The sequence below is a fragment of the Salmo trutta genome, chromosome 37, assembly GCF_901001165.1.
Source record: "Salmo trutta chromosome 37, fSalTru1.1, whole genome shotgun sequence".
In the NCBI taxonomy this organism is placed as follows: domain Eukaryota; kingdom Metazoa; phylum Chordata; class Actinopteri; order Salmoniformes; family Salmonidae; genus Salmo; species Salmo trutta.
The window spans coordinates 29281904-29297696 of record NC_042993.1 but is presented as its reverse complement, the minus strand read 5'-3'; the positions used below and the strand labels follow the sequence as shown (position 1 = coordinate 29297696).

Below are 15793 nucleotides of genomic sequence, written 5' to 3'. Positions count from 1 at the left end.
CTATTAAACCAAATAAAAGTAGGATATTATCTTTTTTCCGGCCCATCATCAAAATAAATTGAATGGCAAAACTGATGTTCAGTGAGATGGCCTTGGGTCTTCCAGGCATGTGGCCATGAAGATATACACACCTGAAAGACTACTAAATTAGTTATTAGAAGAGCATAGTAGCAGCAAACATAAAATGAGTCAAAATGTAGTTGGGTGTCAGGTGTAACTGAAATCAACCAATTAATCCCCACAATGATCCCACTCCCACCCTATGAAGAAGACAAGACCTATGGTTTCACTCTCACCATGTTTCCCTGGCATGTAACAGCCCTCAGGAAGATGTTGAGCCTGTGGCCTGATGCCAGTGCGGAGCACCATGACTCAACTGGTGTCCCCAGCTCTTCAGCAAGAGCCTGAATATAAGGACCCAGTGCAGCAGGGCCACTAGATGACCAGTGGTCACTAGTCACATCCATCTCAACACAAACACAACAAGCAGGGGCGGCAGAAAGACATCTTTATTTGTCAGAGCAGAAGTAACAAAGGAATTCATTTGAGCAAAATAAAAAAAATAAAAAAGCCAGATATCACCCTCACCACACTTAAAAGAACAACCTGTTTGGTTTAGTTTTTATTTCGTTTTTTAAAATACACATTTTATTTTTTTGTATTTTATTAACTTTTTTCTCTCTTACTGTGGATGCCAAACTTATGAAAATGCCATGTTGGAACACAGAAGGGGGAGAGAAGGGAGGCAGTGCTTGGCTTAAGAAGCAATAACAATACAACAGATGCTAGCCAATAAGTGGCATGTTGTTCAGGGAGGGGGGGGGGGGGCAGGAACATTGTTGCCATAGATACTGGTATCATTATACAGTGTCTATCATGAGTTGATTGGTGTCAGTTGCAAGATGAGTATAGACTTAGAAGGGGTGAATACACCAGCAGCCTTCCACCAACACTACTGTGTTTATTGTAAAAAGTGGAGTGGAAAAAAAATATCAAAAAATAAAAAATAACTTCTACTTTAAAACACCCCATCCATTCCACCTGCCTGTGTCTGCGTACATAGCTGTGGGAAAAGTGTATTTATTTAAACCCTACATTTGTCAGTTCAGAAGCTTGTGTCAGAGCATTCTTAGTAGCTCAGTGTGTGACAGTGTGCATATGTGCATGTTGACGACCCTCTTCCCCTCCCTAAGTGAAACTCTGCCCCCCTCCGTTCACTCGGTGACTCTCCGGTAGAAGTAGAGGTAACCCAGGTCCTTGGGCGGCTTCTCTGAGGCACACACTTTCTGATCGTTAAAGATAACCCACCTGAGAGAGAGAGAGAGAGAGAGAGAGAGAGAGAGAGAGAAAAGAGGGGAGGAAAAGAAAAATACAGACAGACATGAGAAAACAAGAAACAGCACTTTAAAGCTTTGTCTAGATTGTTATAACCGCAGAATCTCAATAGCAACACTGCACCACAGCAGTGGGAATAAAGTAGAACGACATTCATGTATCAAGTGTGTGTATAAAAGGAGTGGTTTCTTCTATAAGAAATGAAGAGAGAATGGCGCTTACTGTTGGTCCTTCTTGATGTGGCAGACGTAGTGGCCGCACATAGTGCTCGTGCCCATGTGACTGATGAAGGCAAACAGCTCATACTCTGGAAGAGAGGGAGAGGAGGATAGAGGAGAAAAAGGAAGACGTACATAGCAGAGACATCAGTGACTGAATCTATACTGCAATTTGACATCAATTTGAATACAAATTGAAAGACATGGACAGAACAATTTGGAGTCTGCGCATTGTCAAAATACATGTAATATGCTTTCCACAAAGAGTAAATCATTAACCAATAAATGTTGTGGAAAAAATGAAGTATATTCTTTGTTTTCCGGGAGTGCGTACATACAGATGCTTTGAAGAGAATATTAAAATATGTTCAAACATCCAACTCAAACTGGAGCCACTCCCTTCACCCGCTTCCTGTCGCTGTTGACTTACTGCCCGGTCCGTCTCGGACTTTAGGCCCAGGAGGGGGCTCCCTGGACCCCTCGCTCTCGGCGGCCGAGCGGCCCCCCTCTGAAACCTCCATGGACTCTAGATCATCCAGGTGGGAGAAGATCCAGTCCACGGCGCGCTCTAGGACGTTACTCTGGAAGAGGGATAGGAGAGACTACTTGGTTAAAGGTTGGAGACCTGACCAGCAGCACAAATGAAGAACGTATGTGTGAACTTCAACTCTGTGCTAGAATAGAGTATATTGTGCCAAAGGGCTAATTGTAGAAAAAGCCCATGGAGTTGGTGGAATAATCCTTTAATTCATTGCCACTTACTCAGCTGGGCCAGGGGCGCTTTAATTAGGTCAGGTGGAAATGTCCGACAGATCTCCACTCTATAAAAGGAGGAAATCACCATCGCCTGATCGCGCTGCTTTCTCTTCCTTCACTCTGTCAAATCCAGAAGTTCTGTGCGTCCATGAATCCACGAATTCCTGCCTCAGTCTCATCCATTTTTCTGTCACCTGACCCGTGACCACCTGTTCACCCTCACTGTCAGTCATCCTACCTGTCCAGCTACCCACACAGATTCCACTAATCTTTCACTAATCATACCAGTAAATTCCACGAGGTCAATACAGCTACTGAGCATGTGCGAAATCTCACTGCAGTTGTATTATTTATTTGAAGCAACATCAAGGAGTTCTGTCACTACAGCAGTGCTAGACGTGAAGAGGAGTTGATTCAATTCAGAGTAAGGGTAAGGGAAACACCGTCTCACCGTGGCCCTCAGTGCTCGCGTGGCCTGGTCTCGGCTGAAGCCCATGGAGACGATGGTTGCTAGGTGCTCCTCAGAAAAGCTCTCTGTGGGCGTGGTCCCGGGAGCGGAGCTGGTGCCCGGCAACACCAAGGGAGCGGAGAAATCTGCAGCCAATCACAGAGGGGGCGGAAACGTGAATATAACGTACATAATGAAATTAGTTACATGCTGTCGTGAAATGACTATTGTAAAACATGAGTAACAACATTGCTGGAAATTACTAACTGGGTCTACTTCATGTTCAAACACATGGCAGTCCATACCATTTAACTTCCACTACAAGTCCAGTTTCATAACACGTACTTATTCAAGGGTTTCTTTATTTTTATTATATTCTACATTGTAAAATAATAGTGAAGACGTCAAAACTATGAAATAACACATATGGAATCATGTAGTAACCAACAAAAAAAAATTTAAAATCAAAATATATTTGAGATTCTTCAAAATAGCAAGACAGCCCTACTTGGTAAAAGATCAAGTCCATCTTATGGCAAGAACAGCTCAAATATACAAAGAGAAACAACAGTCCATTACTTTAAGACATGAAGGTCAGTCAATACGGAACATTTCAAGAAAGTTTCTTCAAGAGCAGTTGCAAAAACCATCAAGCGCTATGATGAATCTGGCTCTCATGAGCACCGCCACAGGGAAGAAAGTCCCAGAGTTACCGCTGCTGCAGAGGATAAGTTTATTAGAGTAACCAGCCACAGAAATTGCAGCCCAAATAAAAGCTTCACAGCGTTCAAGTAACAGACACATCTCAACATCAACTGTTCAGAGGAGACTTTGAATCTGTGGGAGGGGAGGCTCCCTTCTCTCCTCCCTCCCTCCTCTATCACTCCCCTCCACTCTCCTGTTATCAGTCTCTTCACCCCCAGTACAATAGCTGTCTGATATGCCTCCTGTCTTAGCTTCTCCCCATGAGCCTGTCCCTTCCACCCTCTTATTCATCCACTTGCTCTCTTTCTCGCCCCCTGCCTCCCCTCTCTCCATATTGAGGTTGGTGTTCTCGGTTCCCCTTCCGGTCTCTATTCTAAATTCCCTGCCTGTGAAATCAGGCCTTCATGGGTCGAATTGCTGCAAAGAAACCACTACTAAAGGACACCAATAAGAATCAGAGACTTCCTTGGACCAAGAAACATGAGCAATGGACATTAGACCCGTGGAAATGTGTTTTTTGGTCTGAAGTCCAAATGAGATTTTTGGTTCAAACCGCCGTGTCTTTGTGAGACGGCCCTGAATTTGTCCGAATCGTCTCAGTGCTTCCCCTTCCAATAGGGCGCTTCCCCTTTAATTCCCAATTAAATAGCCAGCATCAGCTGCGCAAAAGTGGGGTTGTGATGGTGGTGCGAATGTGTTCAACCCTCAGATCCAAAGCTTCTTTACTCCATTTGTTTTGTTGCATTTAAAAAGTGTCCTTTGTAGCCTTGTCTCAACTTTAACCAGGATCGGATCCACTCATTTCTTCCTTTGGACTACACATCTCCGCTGGAGATCTGTTGACGGATTGTCTGACTGACTACAACCTTTTTGTATACGGTATTTCATTTGTTTTGGTGTGATGTATACCGTGACGATTTATGTGGTCAGTTGAAGACTTATTGAGATTTGATACTCTTTATGGTTGTGTGGTAAAAGAGTTGATATTGTGATTGTATGATTGAGACTGGGTTTATGCTACACTTTTATGAATGGACAAACATTGCATGACTAAGGTCACTTGAGTTCCCTGAACTCCTTTACCGGGCTGGACTCTTGTAGACCCGAGGTACGGGACTTTTCTGGAGGAACCAGAGCTCGTTGTTTGTTTTATTATGTGTGATCATTTATGTTGGTAATACAACCCACGCAAAAGAATAGTTGTTTGAAGTCATTTCCAATGTTTTAAGGGTTTATGAAAAGTGCATATCCATCCTGACTTTTACATGAGTCCTTTGTATTGGTGTAGACTTGACGGACCAGACGGGACTCATTCCCTCCCAAACCAAAAGGAGAAATCAATATTTTCTCTGGTAGGCACAACCTACCTGGCACCCCTACAAACAAACAACCTCAAGTCAAACCCATTACACGCAGTGTGGGTGAACTGATGATCTCCGCATGTCTATTTCCCACCATAAAGCATGGAGGTGTGATGGTGCTTTGCTGGTGACACCGTCTGTGATTTATTTAGAATTCAAGGCACACTTAACCAGCATGGCTACCACAGCATTCTGCAGCGATATACCATTCCATCTGGTTTGCACTTAGTGAGACTATCATTTGTTTTTCCACAGGACAATGACCCAACACATTTACATTTTAGTCATTTAGCAGACGCTCTTATCCAGAGCGACTTACAGTAGTGAATACATACATTTCATGCATTTTGTTTTTGTACTGGGGGGCCAGTACACACCTCCAGGCAGTGTGAGGGCTATTTGACCAAGAAGGAGAGTGATGGAGTGCTACATCAGATGACCTGGCATCGACAATCACCCGACCTCAACCAAATTGAGATGGTTTCAGATGAGTCGGACCACAGATTGAAGGAAAATTAGCCAACATGTGCTCAGCATATGTGGGAACTCCTTCAAGACTGTTGGAAAAGCATTCCAGGTGAAGCTGGTTGAGAGAATGCCAAGAGTGTGCAAAGCTGTCATCAAGGCAAAGGGTGGCTATTTGAAGAATCTAATATATTTTGATTTGTTTAACACGTTTTTGGTTACTACATGATTCCATGTGTTATTTCATAGTTTTGATGTCTTCACTATTATTTTACAATGTAGAAAATAGTCAAATAAAGAAAAAGCCTTGAATGAGTAGGTGTTCTAAAACTTTTGACCGGTAATGTACATTTCTCAACAAACACCACCCACTTACAGCCCTACATCCATGACAGACACACGTGTCTTATGGTATATGTGGCAAAACTAATCCCCCGTGACCTACCTGGGTCGTCCATGTGGCCCATGACCCAGTTCATGGCTGCGTCGATTCCAGTATTCCCAGTATAGTACACAGCCTTCCTGCAGGCCTCCAGTGGGAATCCCATCTCACACAACTGGGACAAGGTAGAGTCGTCCAGGACTGGTGCTGAGAGCGAGAGCGAGAGAGAGAGAGAGAGAGAGAGAGAGGAGAGGGTCTAATTATATGGATGCAGGCCACAGACAGCAGCAACAATAAGGATGTCACTAATGGTCCTAACAACTGCTGAGAAACTGGACTTTTGGAGAAGGCCAACGAAATAAAACCAAGTTGGCAAACCATATTAAACTCATTCTGGACAATAAGAGCAAAGCCAAGTCTCTTTCCCACCATAGACTTGAAATGATAACTCACGTCACCTCACTGAAAATACAAAACCAAATTTAAAAAAGATGCAAACACAAAAACATGGAGAAAACATAAGAGGGAAAGAAAAGAAAGGAAAATATGATGACGGGACGACAGGACGAAGGGATGAAGGAAGGAAAGCTCAGACAGACTGACACAGTAGTGGGGAGTAGAGCGAGTCGTCCTCCTCGTTGCCGTGGGAACCCAGGATACCTTTGACCTCCACGTCAGGGGTCATGAGAGGGGGTGGGGCCACCTCTGGCAGAAGCTCCTCCCCCGGCTGCTGGCCGGTCCCACGGAGCGCAGTCAGGTCCAGCGTGTCTGGAACGTCGATGCTCACGTCTGCAGGGACAAACAAACATCTATTTAGTTGACAGGGACTGTACCACATTAATCCCACATTTCAGTTCTCACATTAATGGAAAAGTTATTTAAAATCGGTGGTTCCTTGTCAAGCAACTACAGTGGAATTTCCTACTTGAATTGAACTGATATCGTCTGTGATAACCCCCAGGTGTAGATGTTGCATGTGTATGTAAATGAAAATAAAATGCTATTCAATACAGAAGATCATGTAGACCTTGTTTACACTGTGTGCAGAGCAGACTACTCACCTAGTTTCTTAGGGACCCAGTCCTGTCCAAAAGTGAACTTCTTAACCTGGATAACCATGTGGTCAGGGAAAGAGGCAAAGCGAGTGGTCCTGAAAGAGGGATGAAGAGAGAGAGAGACTAATTAACTACATTTTCCCTAGGAAAATGCATTGATGAGATGATTTAATTCAGGGTTTTCCAACTCCAGTCCAACATACATTTTTGTTGGACCCCCAGACAAACTCACCTGATTCAACTCATTGAGGGCTTGATGACAAGTTGAATCAGGCGTGCCTGTCCGAGACTATTACAAAAGTGTGGGCTGTTGTGGGTACTCGTGGACTGGAGTTGGGAAATACATTTCATTGACTGGGAAACTGATTGATAGATTGATAGACAGTGAATCATGTGCGTTGTCATACTTGGTGGCGGTGGTCTTGGCCTGCGCGGCGGAGCTCCAGAAGTCTGTGAGCGTCTCCGGTTCGCTGAGCGCCGCCATGCACGCTGTGAACGGGATACAGGCGCGCACCGGCACGGGGGGAGGGGCTCCCGACGAGTCTGCCTCCTCACGCCGACGCTCCGCCTCCTGCAGCTCCTCTGATGGAGAGAGAGGGATAATTGATGTATTCAATTTAAATGTTATTTTGTGACGAATATATTTGACTTAAAAAAATGTGTTGGTTGACTTATTTAATGAGGCTTCAATAAAAAAAACAAGGGAATTGACACAATAACAAACTACATTTCCCATGAGCCCCTCACCTGTGTTGGTGGCCTGGTCCATGGGCACAGGTAGCTGGAGGATGTAGTCCACCCTCTGCGTGTACTTTGCTTTCTGTGACTGCTGACACACGATCCTCTCCTCTACCAGGAACCGGAAGGCTTCAGACGGGTTCACCCCCGAACGACAGTTTCTCTGAGGTAGAGGTTAATAAAACAAAACTAAGAAAATGGGGTACAACAGGAGGGTGGGAAAAAAACTGATGACAGAAGATGGAAAGATGGGATGACTTTACCTCCACCATATTAATGAAGTGTAATAAGAACTCCTGGGCGTCTTGTTGCCGATTAGTGGAGAACTCCGGGTGGCCCCGCCCAACAAGTGCTTTGAACATGCGTGCCGCTATGCCAACCTGGTCACCCTGGAAACAAACAAAATGGTTATTTAGACAATACACATGGAAAACGAAAACACAATCACTTAATGTAAACACAACTGGAAAAACGTTGTCATGTTTGGAGACAGGTGTTTGAGGTGCCAGTGCTATGGTTGCTAGCATTCTGACTTAAGACAACTTCTGCACAATCTTCTAGTGTTTTCCATTCACTTACTCTGGGTTCAGAGCTGGGTTCAGAACCCTCTCCTGGGTCAGGAGCTGGTTTGGAATACTCGCCCGACAACAGACCATAGCCCAGCTTTGCTCTGAAATAAGGAAGAGATGTTGAACGCCAAACCAACATTGGAATAAAGTCAATTTAAAATGATGTACAAATAGAGGATAATAAAAAAAGGAATTACTGAGCCATCGGGAGAAATCCTATTTCTTAAACTAAGTCTTATAAATTAGAGGAAAGTGTTGAAGGAGGTTCGGCCTGCATTTTTTCTCCAAATACTTAAAAATAAGTGCTAACAATTACCATCCCCGTATCTTATCTAATGCTAGTCTTGGCCATAGAAATGGATTGTTTTCTTCTCAGAAAAGTGAACAGTTAGTGACATCTGGTGGAGAAAGGCTGGCCTTCAGACAATGACCTACTGTCCATCCAAACATAACACATGCATCTCACAGTGCCAATGACTATGCGTGTGTGTGCCATAACAGTTGTATGCCAGTGTGACTAGCTTTGAATACACGCGTTATAACCCTGACTCTGTGCTACATGCAGACACAGGTGTGTGTAGTCTCAAGGTTGTTGGGAAATGGCAGGTTTAATAAACCGTATTTATGTTTGACGCGAAATGGATAACAACGTTAAGCTTGTGCGAGTGTGTGCATGCTACACTGAAAAAGAAAAAAAGCATTTGGTGGAAACTCACACTTGGGTTTTGAAGTCCTGGGTGGGGTCGCTTGGAGCTTCATTGAAGATCTTGTCAATGTTGGAGACGTACCTGAGGCGGGGTACACACACGACAGAGGGGTTTCGTGAGTATTTTCCAGCACTCTTTTTACAATCTGTCTAAATTGCTCTTTATCTCGGGGCCAATGGGCCCTGGTCAAAAGTAGCACACTAGAAATGGAATAGGGTTCAATCTGGGACGCAGACTAAGAGGTAGAAGTGATAGACGTTACTGACTTGCTCTGAAAGTCAGGCACGGTGAAGAGGACTTGCATGACCGAGTTGAGGTAGCAGCTGTTGCCCAGGTTCTTCATGCCGGTGAGGCCGGGGCCCGATAGAGGACGAAGGGTGGCCCCTGACTCCTGGATCACCTCCCACTCCCCCACACGCTGGTTCACCGCTATCTCCAGCTCTGTCATCGTGTGCTCCGTCTGCATGGGAGGGAGGGAGGGAGGGAGGGAGGGAGGGAGGGAGGGAGGGAGGGAGGGAGGGAAGGGAAGGGAAGGGAAGACCGGTGTCGAGGAGAAACAGGGAAGGAACGGCAGGGGGAAAGACAATGACAGATGAACCTGATGGAGGACTGATCTCACAGAGTCCCATCTCTAATTTTTTGTTATAACACAATAAATATGAGCTATTGAAAATGGGGCCAGGCCAGCTTTGAACATCATTTTGCCACCAAAAACACAGGTAAGGCAAGTACGGAAAAGTATAGTCCTTATTCATGAAGGAAAATATCTGTTACTAAAGAAGACAAGTCCTTAAACCACAACACTGCAGCAGGAGAGAACCTGTATCTGTATTGATTTCGGCAGTCCTACCTTTTCCATGGTCATCATGTCGATGCCAAAGTGGGATAGGTGTTCGGGGAGCTTTGGATCCAGTACCATGTCATCCTCGTCATAGGAGTACACATCTGGAAAGGCCACAGAAGCAAGTCAGATATTTAAAGCTCAAAAAATACAGCATCTAACCAAGTTACAACTGTCTTCGAGTCCTTTTCCTTGCCAGTGTTTCTTAAATCGTCCCCTTTAAATAATTCAAGGGTAAGCGTGTCAATATGGATTCTGTGACTGCTGGAATATTGGGACTAGTAAGAAGCACTTGTTAATAAAACAGAATTGTGTTGTTTCAAGTGTCCAAGTATTTGTTTTGTGTTGCCATCACCTGCTCCGTCGGGGGTGATGGTACCCAGTTTGACAGCCAGAGGGTGTCCCGTCTGCTGGAAGTGCAGGAGGGCATGGTTGTTCCCCCCGGAGCCATCGAAATACCTGCGACCGCAGAACACCCTTCCGTCCGACAGGTTCATCCACAGGTTCTCCTGCAGGTCACACACCTCACACCGCCAACCACTGGAAGACAGGGATGGAGCGAAGGGAGAAAGTTGGAGAGGGGTGGGTGGGGAGAGGCAGAGAGAAAGGGAAAATCATCAAATGATGGAAAGGAAAAGGGAGAATGAGAGATTGACAGAATGAACAATCATTCACAAAAATATATAGGCTACATATTGACAAATGATTTAATATATTAATTACGCCATCAGACCTTGTATATGATCCAAGTCGATGATGAAATGAATGGACATTTATGAAGCAAAAGGAGCAAAATTGTCAAGTTCCTTTAACGCTGGAATGCTCGTGATATTCTAGCCAATGCCAGCTCAGAACAACAACCGAGCCTAACCAGCCTCTCACCTGGGAGGGATCTTGGTGCCGTTGTTGAGCTGCTTCAGTTCGACGGCATGCCGGGACTCCGCCCGCAACTCGCCGTCCCACTGCTGCACCTGCAGGGTGTGAGACACTGAGTCTGCAGACATCAGCCCTGCCATGGCTAGAGATACCTAAATGGATATAGAGAAGGTTATAAGTGGTTACAACAAGAATGCACGGTCAATCTATATGAAGTGTAATACCTAGAGCAGGGGTCGTCAATAGGCTGCCCGTGGGCCAAAACCATCCCGCTAGTGTTTTTTTTGCCCCCCCCCCAAAAGTTAGTTGGTCCAAAAAAAACAAACTAAAATCAGATAAAATGAGTTTACTTTAGGAAATCTGTTCCCAAGTATTCCCCACAAAAAAATAAGTGATCGTGTCTCAATTATTTTCAAATACAATCTCTTTTTGGGCTTAGCTGTGGTCAATTTGCAGTGTCAATTATAATTAATTTCCATCTCCCCGACCATTCACTAACATTTTTCTTTTTTTTAAAAGCAGAATCGTATTAGTTTCCAATGCATACACTAACTATGAATGAAGGGATTCAAAACGACATGCCCATGGCAATGATAGGGCCTCTTTCTAAACACAGACAAACACACAACTGTTAAGAGATAATTAGCAAAGTTGAGGCAACACTTGAGGTGTTCACCCACAAAGTGTCTCACCCGCTCTCTCACAACATCTGGCATGGTGGCGAGATCATCGGATGTAACTTGCTGTCTATCAGGGAAGAGGACGACCTTTACTTCCTCCTCGTACTGCTCCTGCTCCACATTGAACCCTCCCTCGATCCCTGAGACAGAGAGGAGGAGGAGTGTAAATAGACATTATATCAGTTTCATTGATCTATCATGGCAGAGTATTTTATGAAAGTTTTGGCTACAACCGAATACAATGGAAAATGTTGGTGTCAGCGTCCCTGAAGGCTAGCCTGGGTACCCATATGTTTAGCTATCATTCCACTCTGTGTCATATGCTAAAAACATGCTTGTCATGACATGGAATACAAGGAGTGGAATGCTAGTAGAAACAGACTGGTATTGAAGGCTGCTTCGGGGTTCTTTGCACCCACAGAGGCCTGTCAGAAAATGTGCTACTGTTAACTCTGCTGTTACCTATGGCTAATCGGGTGGGCTTCTTCTTGGGTGGGTCACCGGATCCAGAGTTCTCATCATCTTCCTTCTGGGGAAAACGACAGTTCAGATTTAGTGAATTGTGGAATGTTATCCACAAGAAAGGTGGTTCATTCATAGTGTATCATTTCTTATAGAGACGTTGAGCAAACCAAACAGAAGTAGCTGCCATTAAAACCAGCTTAACTGGCCTGATGGCACATTGTCATTAGATGCTGCCAGTTCCCTGTCATACTGTGTAAAGGTGTATTACTTTTGTACTGTCTAGAGTAGAGGTGGACCGATTAATCGGAATGGCCGATTAATTTGGGCCGATTTGAAGTTTTCATAACAATCGGAAAGCGGTATTTTTGGACGCCGATTTGTAATTTTTTTTTTACCTTTATTTAACTAGGCAAGTCAGTTAAGAACACATTCTTATTTTCAATGACGGCCTAGGAACGGTGGGTTAACTACCTTGTTCAGGGGCAGAATAACAGATTTTTACCTTGTCAGCTCAGGGATTCAATCTTGCAACCTCACGGTTAACTAGTCCAACGCTCTAACCACCTGCTTTACATTGCACTCCACGAATGCAGTAAGAAGCTAAGGTAAGTTTAATGCTAGCTAGGAACTTATCATATAAAAAACAATCAATCATAATCACTAGTTAACTACACATGGTTGATGATATTACTAGTTTATCTGGCCTGTCCTGCGTTGCATATAATCGCTTAGGTACACGTTACTCCAACCATAAACATCAATGCCTTTCTTCAAATCAACACACAAGTATATATTTTTAAACCTGCATATTTGGTTAACATTGCCTGATAACATGAATTTCTTTTAACTAGGGAAAATGTGTCACTTCTCTTGCAAACAGAGGACAGGGTATATGCAGCAGTTTGGGCCGCCTGGCTCGTTGCTAATTGTGTGAAGACTATTTCTTCCTAACAAAGACAGCCAACTTCGCCAAACGGGGGATGATTTAATAAAAGTGCATTTGCGAAAAATGCACAATCGTTGCACGACTGTACCTAACCATAAACATCCATGCCTTTCTTAAAATCAATACACAGAAGTATATATTTTTAAACCTGCATATTTAGCTAAATGAAATCCAGGTTAGCAGGCAATATTAACCAGGTGAAATTGTGTCATTTTGCGTTCATTGCACGCAGTCAGGGTATATGCAACACTATGGGTAATTTGTCAGAATTTTACGTAATTATGACATAACACTGAAGGTTGTGCAATGTAACGTTTTGTTTTCGAGATGATAGTTTCCGGATTAGACCATATTAATGACCTAATGCTCATGTTTCTGTGTGTTATAATTAAGTCTATGATTTGACAGAGCAGTCTGACTGAGTGATGGTAGGCAGCAGCAGGCTCGTAAGCATTCATTCAAAATAGCAGTTTTGTGCGTTTTGCCAGCAGCCCTTCGCAATGCATTGAGCTGCTTATGACTTCAAGCCTATCAACTCCTGAGATTAGGCTGGTGTAACCCATGTGAAATGGATAGCTAGTTAGCCGGGTGCGCGCTAATAGCATTTCAAACGTCACTCGCTCTGAGACTTGTAGTTGTTCCCCTTGCTCAACATGGGTAACGCTGCTTCGAGGGTGGCTGTTGTCGATGTATTCCTGGTTCGAGCCCAGGTAGGAGCGAGGAGAGGGACGGAAGCTATACTGTTACACTGGCAATACAAAAGTGCCTATAAGAACATCCAATAGTCAAAGGTATATGAAATAAAAATCGTATAGAGAGAAATAGTCATATAATAACTACAACCTAAAACATTTTACCTGGGAATATTGAAGACTCATGTTAAAAGAAACCACCAGCTTTCATATGTGCCCATGTTCTGAGCAAGGAACTTAAACGTTAGCTTTCTTACATGGCACATATTGCACTTTTACTTTCTTCAACACTTTGTTTTTGCATTATTTAAACCAAATTGAACATGTTTCATTATTTATTTGAGGCTAAATTGATTTTATTGATGTATTATATTAAGTTAAAATAAGTGTTCATTCAGTATTGTTGTAATTGTCATTATTACAAATACATAAATAAATGGGGAAAAAAAGAGAAAATAAAGAAATGAATTTTTTATTTTATTTTAAAAATCGGCCGAATAATCGGTATCGGCTTTTTGGGTCCTCCAATAATCAGTATTGGTGTTGAAAAATCATAATCGGTCGACCTCTAGTCTAGAGGGCAATACTTTTGATTTTGACACTCAATGTGTTGTTGTTTGGCCACTATTCAGCCTCAAGTGATTCTATTGCTGGCTAGACTCAGCCAGACTTCAGTAAAAGGTTTGAAGGAACAGTGTGTAACTCACCGGAGCTTTGCGGGTCCGGGAGATGTGCAGGTAAGCCCGCTGTCCGCTCCTGGTGTGGTGTCTATCCACATACTGGCTGCCGAACCCAAGGAAACTGTTCATGCACACATACAGGCCTCCTTCACTCTCCTAAAAAATAAAAAAAGTTATGCGAGAACATTAAGGTTAGTCATTACATTGGCTGTCTTGGTAACCGGACAGCTGCTAGTTTACCCAACAACCTATTGGATGTAACCGTACAGTAGTTGAAGTTTCCCACGCGACCAACTCGTTACATTGAAGATAATCACACTGTCAGTTGTCATGATGATCTAGCATGCTAACTAGCAAGTTAACGTTAGTTAGCTAAACAGCTGGAATGACACGTCAAGTGACAGCTATAGTTAGCCACCTGGCTACCTAGCGTTAAAACTTGAAAGGTAACGTTGGCTAACTACGTATCGTTACTGTGAGTTCATTGACAACTAGTCGTGATGATAGTCGGAAATGATTTGACAGCCACTGGTTACAGTAGCTAGCTAACGTTAGCTGAATGCTAAAGATGTTAGCTAGCTGGCTAACGTTAACGTTTCTCAATGTAGCTACAGTAGCTAACTAGTTAACGCGTTAGCTAGCTATTGTTGTGACTAGCTGACTACCAACCTAGCTAGCTGTATAACTGGTAAAACACAAATTAAAATAAAACATCCCCAAAGAAAAAGCATATCTAAAAGACAGGTTTAATAGGAAGCTAATAACGTTAGACGAGAAGACGGTTACTCACCGGAGAAGAAAATGACAAGGCGCATTCGTCTTTGTGGACACGGTCCCCGGGCCTCGGAACCCGAATTGTAGACAAAACCGACATCAAAACCTCGCTTACCTCCGCCATCTCAAACTAACTAATTCTGCCTTCCAGTCGGACACTTGTTCCTCTGAGTTTGGACCCCAGCTTTTGATTCCCCAGCTTTGACTACTACTGTCTGTTTGTATTGCTCTCCCCCTCTCTCTGTTTGTCCGTCTTCCTCCAAATGAATGGCTTGATTACCTCCCTGTTTGTGTGGACGCAAGGCCGAACGCGCACAGCACGCTCAGGGTAGCGTGATAATCGTAATATATAGAGTACAAACTACCGCACAATTATGCGATGTTGTGTTTGAAAGAGAAACATTAATTAAGTATGAATTCAGATCGCCAATGAATCACATTTATATTAAAACGTTATTTAACTTCTAACAAAGACATACAATAAAACGCACAGGCAAAATAGACACCATCTGTTTATATCACACATAGCGTTTTCAGTAATTACGGTCATGTTTAAGAACCCGCCACTTCAACGAAGAGAAGGCGAAAATGAATCAACTAATAATTCAACTACTGCCACCGCGTGGGTGGAAAGAGAACTTCACACAAACCCCAAATATGGCATTGAAATTGTCTATTCATTGTAATAGACCATGGAGAAAAAGATACAGGATTGGATGTGTCATATCAGCTGCCACATTTAATGCTGATGAACAAATTACTTTGTAGTCAAACAGGGTAAATATTTTACATGTTGCATGTTCAGACCTGCCATGATTTATGTTTGGTGAGTGGGACGTTGGTAAAGTAGGCTATATAGCCTAAATAGTTTGACTTAAGAAATTCTGCTATGAAAAAAATAGGCCACCATAAAGAATGGAAACAATGTGTTTTGTGTAGTCTATACAGTGTTATGAATGAGTGTGTACAGACTGTAGGCAAGTACACTAAGCTAGACAATAATATTATTTTAGCATTATTTTAGTGCTTCCAAACACTTATTTACTGTGTCAATAAATCTACTTTCAAGTGTACTGCCTCTTTCCTTTTCTCCACCCATC

General features: G+C 43.3%; 1 protein-coding gene across 3 annotated transcripts; it reads right to left on the bottom strand.

Annotated features, from left to right (window-relative positions):
* Positions 1 to 491: 491 nt before the first annotated feature.
* On the bottom strand, positions 492 to 15037 carry LOC115177281 (ubiquitin carboxyl-terminal hydrolase 5-like). Of its 3 annotated transcripts, none has more exons than XM_029737913.1 (20): positions 14710 to 15037; positions 13947 to 14075; positions 11599 to 11662; positions 11149 to 11276; positions 10463 to 10608; positions 9936 to 10120; positions 9590 to 9684; positions 9006 to 9199; positions 8749 to 8820; positions 8043 to 8133; positions 7727 to 7852; positions 7473 to 7626; positions 7133 to 7307; positions 6732 to 6820; positions 6274 to 6459; positions 5734 to 5877; positions 2761 to 2903; positions 1984 to 2134; positions 1558 to 1642; positions 492 to 1308 (listed from the first exon to the last, which is right to left on the bottom strand). In XM_029737913.1, exons 1-20 carry the CDS (start codon positions 14815 to 14817, stop codon positions 1215 to 1217), a joined length of 2559 nt encoding a protein of 852 aa, XP_029593773.1. In that variant the 5' UTR covers positions 14818 to 15037; the 3' UTR covers positions 492 to 1214. The 3 variants fall into 3 exon arrangements, with proteins under 3 accessions (XP_029593773.1, XP_029593772.1, XP_029593774.1); XM_029737912.1 differs by having other exon boundaries at positions 11599 to 11665; positions 14710 to 15036; XM_029737914.1 differs by having other exon boundaries at positions 6331 to 6459; positions 11599 to 11665; positions 14710 to 15035.
* Between the last annotated feature and the right edge of the window lie 756 nt (positions 15038 to 15793).

Bases quoted from the DNA above. Each gene is read 5' to 3' on its own strand.
- LOC115177281 (XM_029737912.1), bottom strand. From the start codon at position 14,817: ATGGCGGAGGTAAGCGAGGTTTTGATGTCGGTTTTGTCTACAATTCGG. The intron at 6,821-7,132 runs GTATGACAACGC...TCCCTCTTTCAG, and splicing joins GCCAAGACCACCGCCACCAA to GACCACTCGCTTTGCCTCTT. The intron at 6,460-6,731 runs GTGAGTAGTCTG...TTGTCCCTGCAG, and splicing joins CTGGGTCCCTAAGAAACTAG to ACGTGAGCATCGACGTTCCA.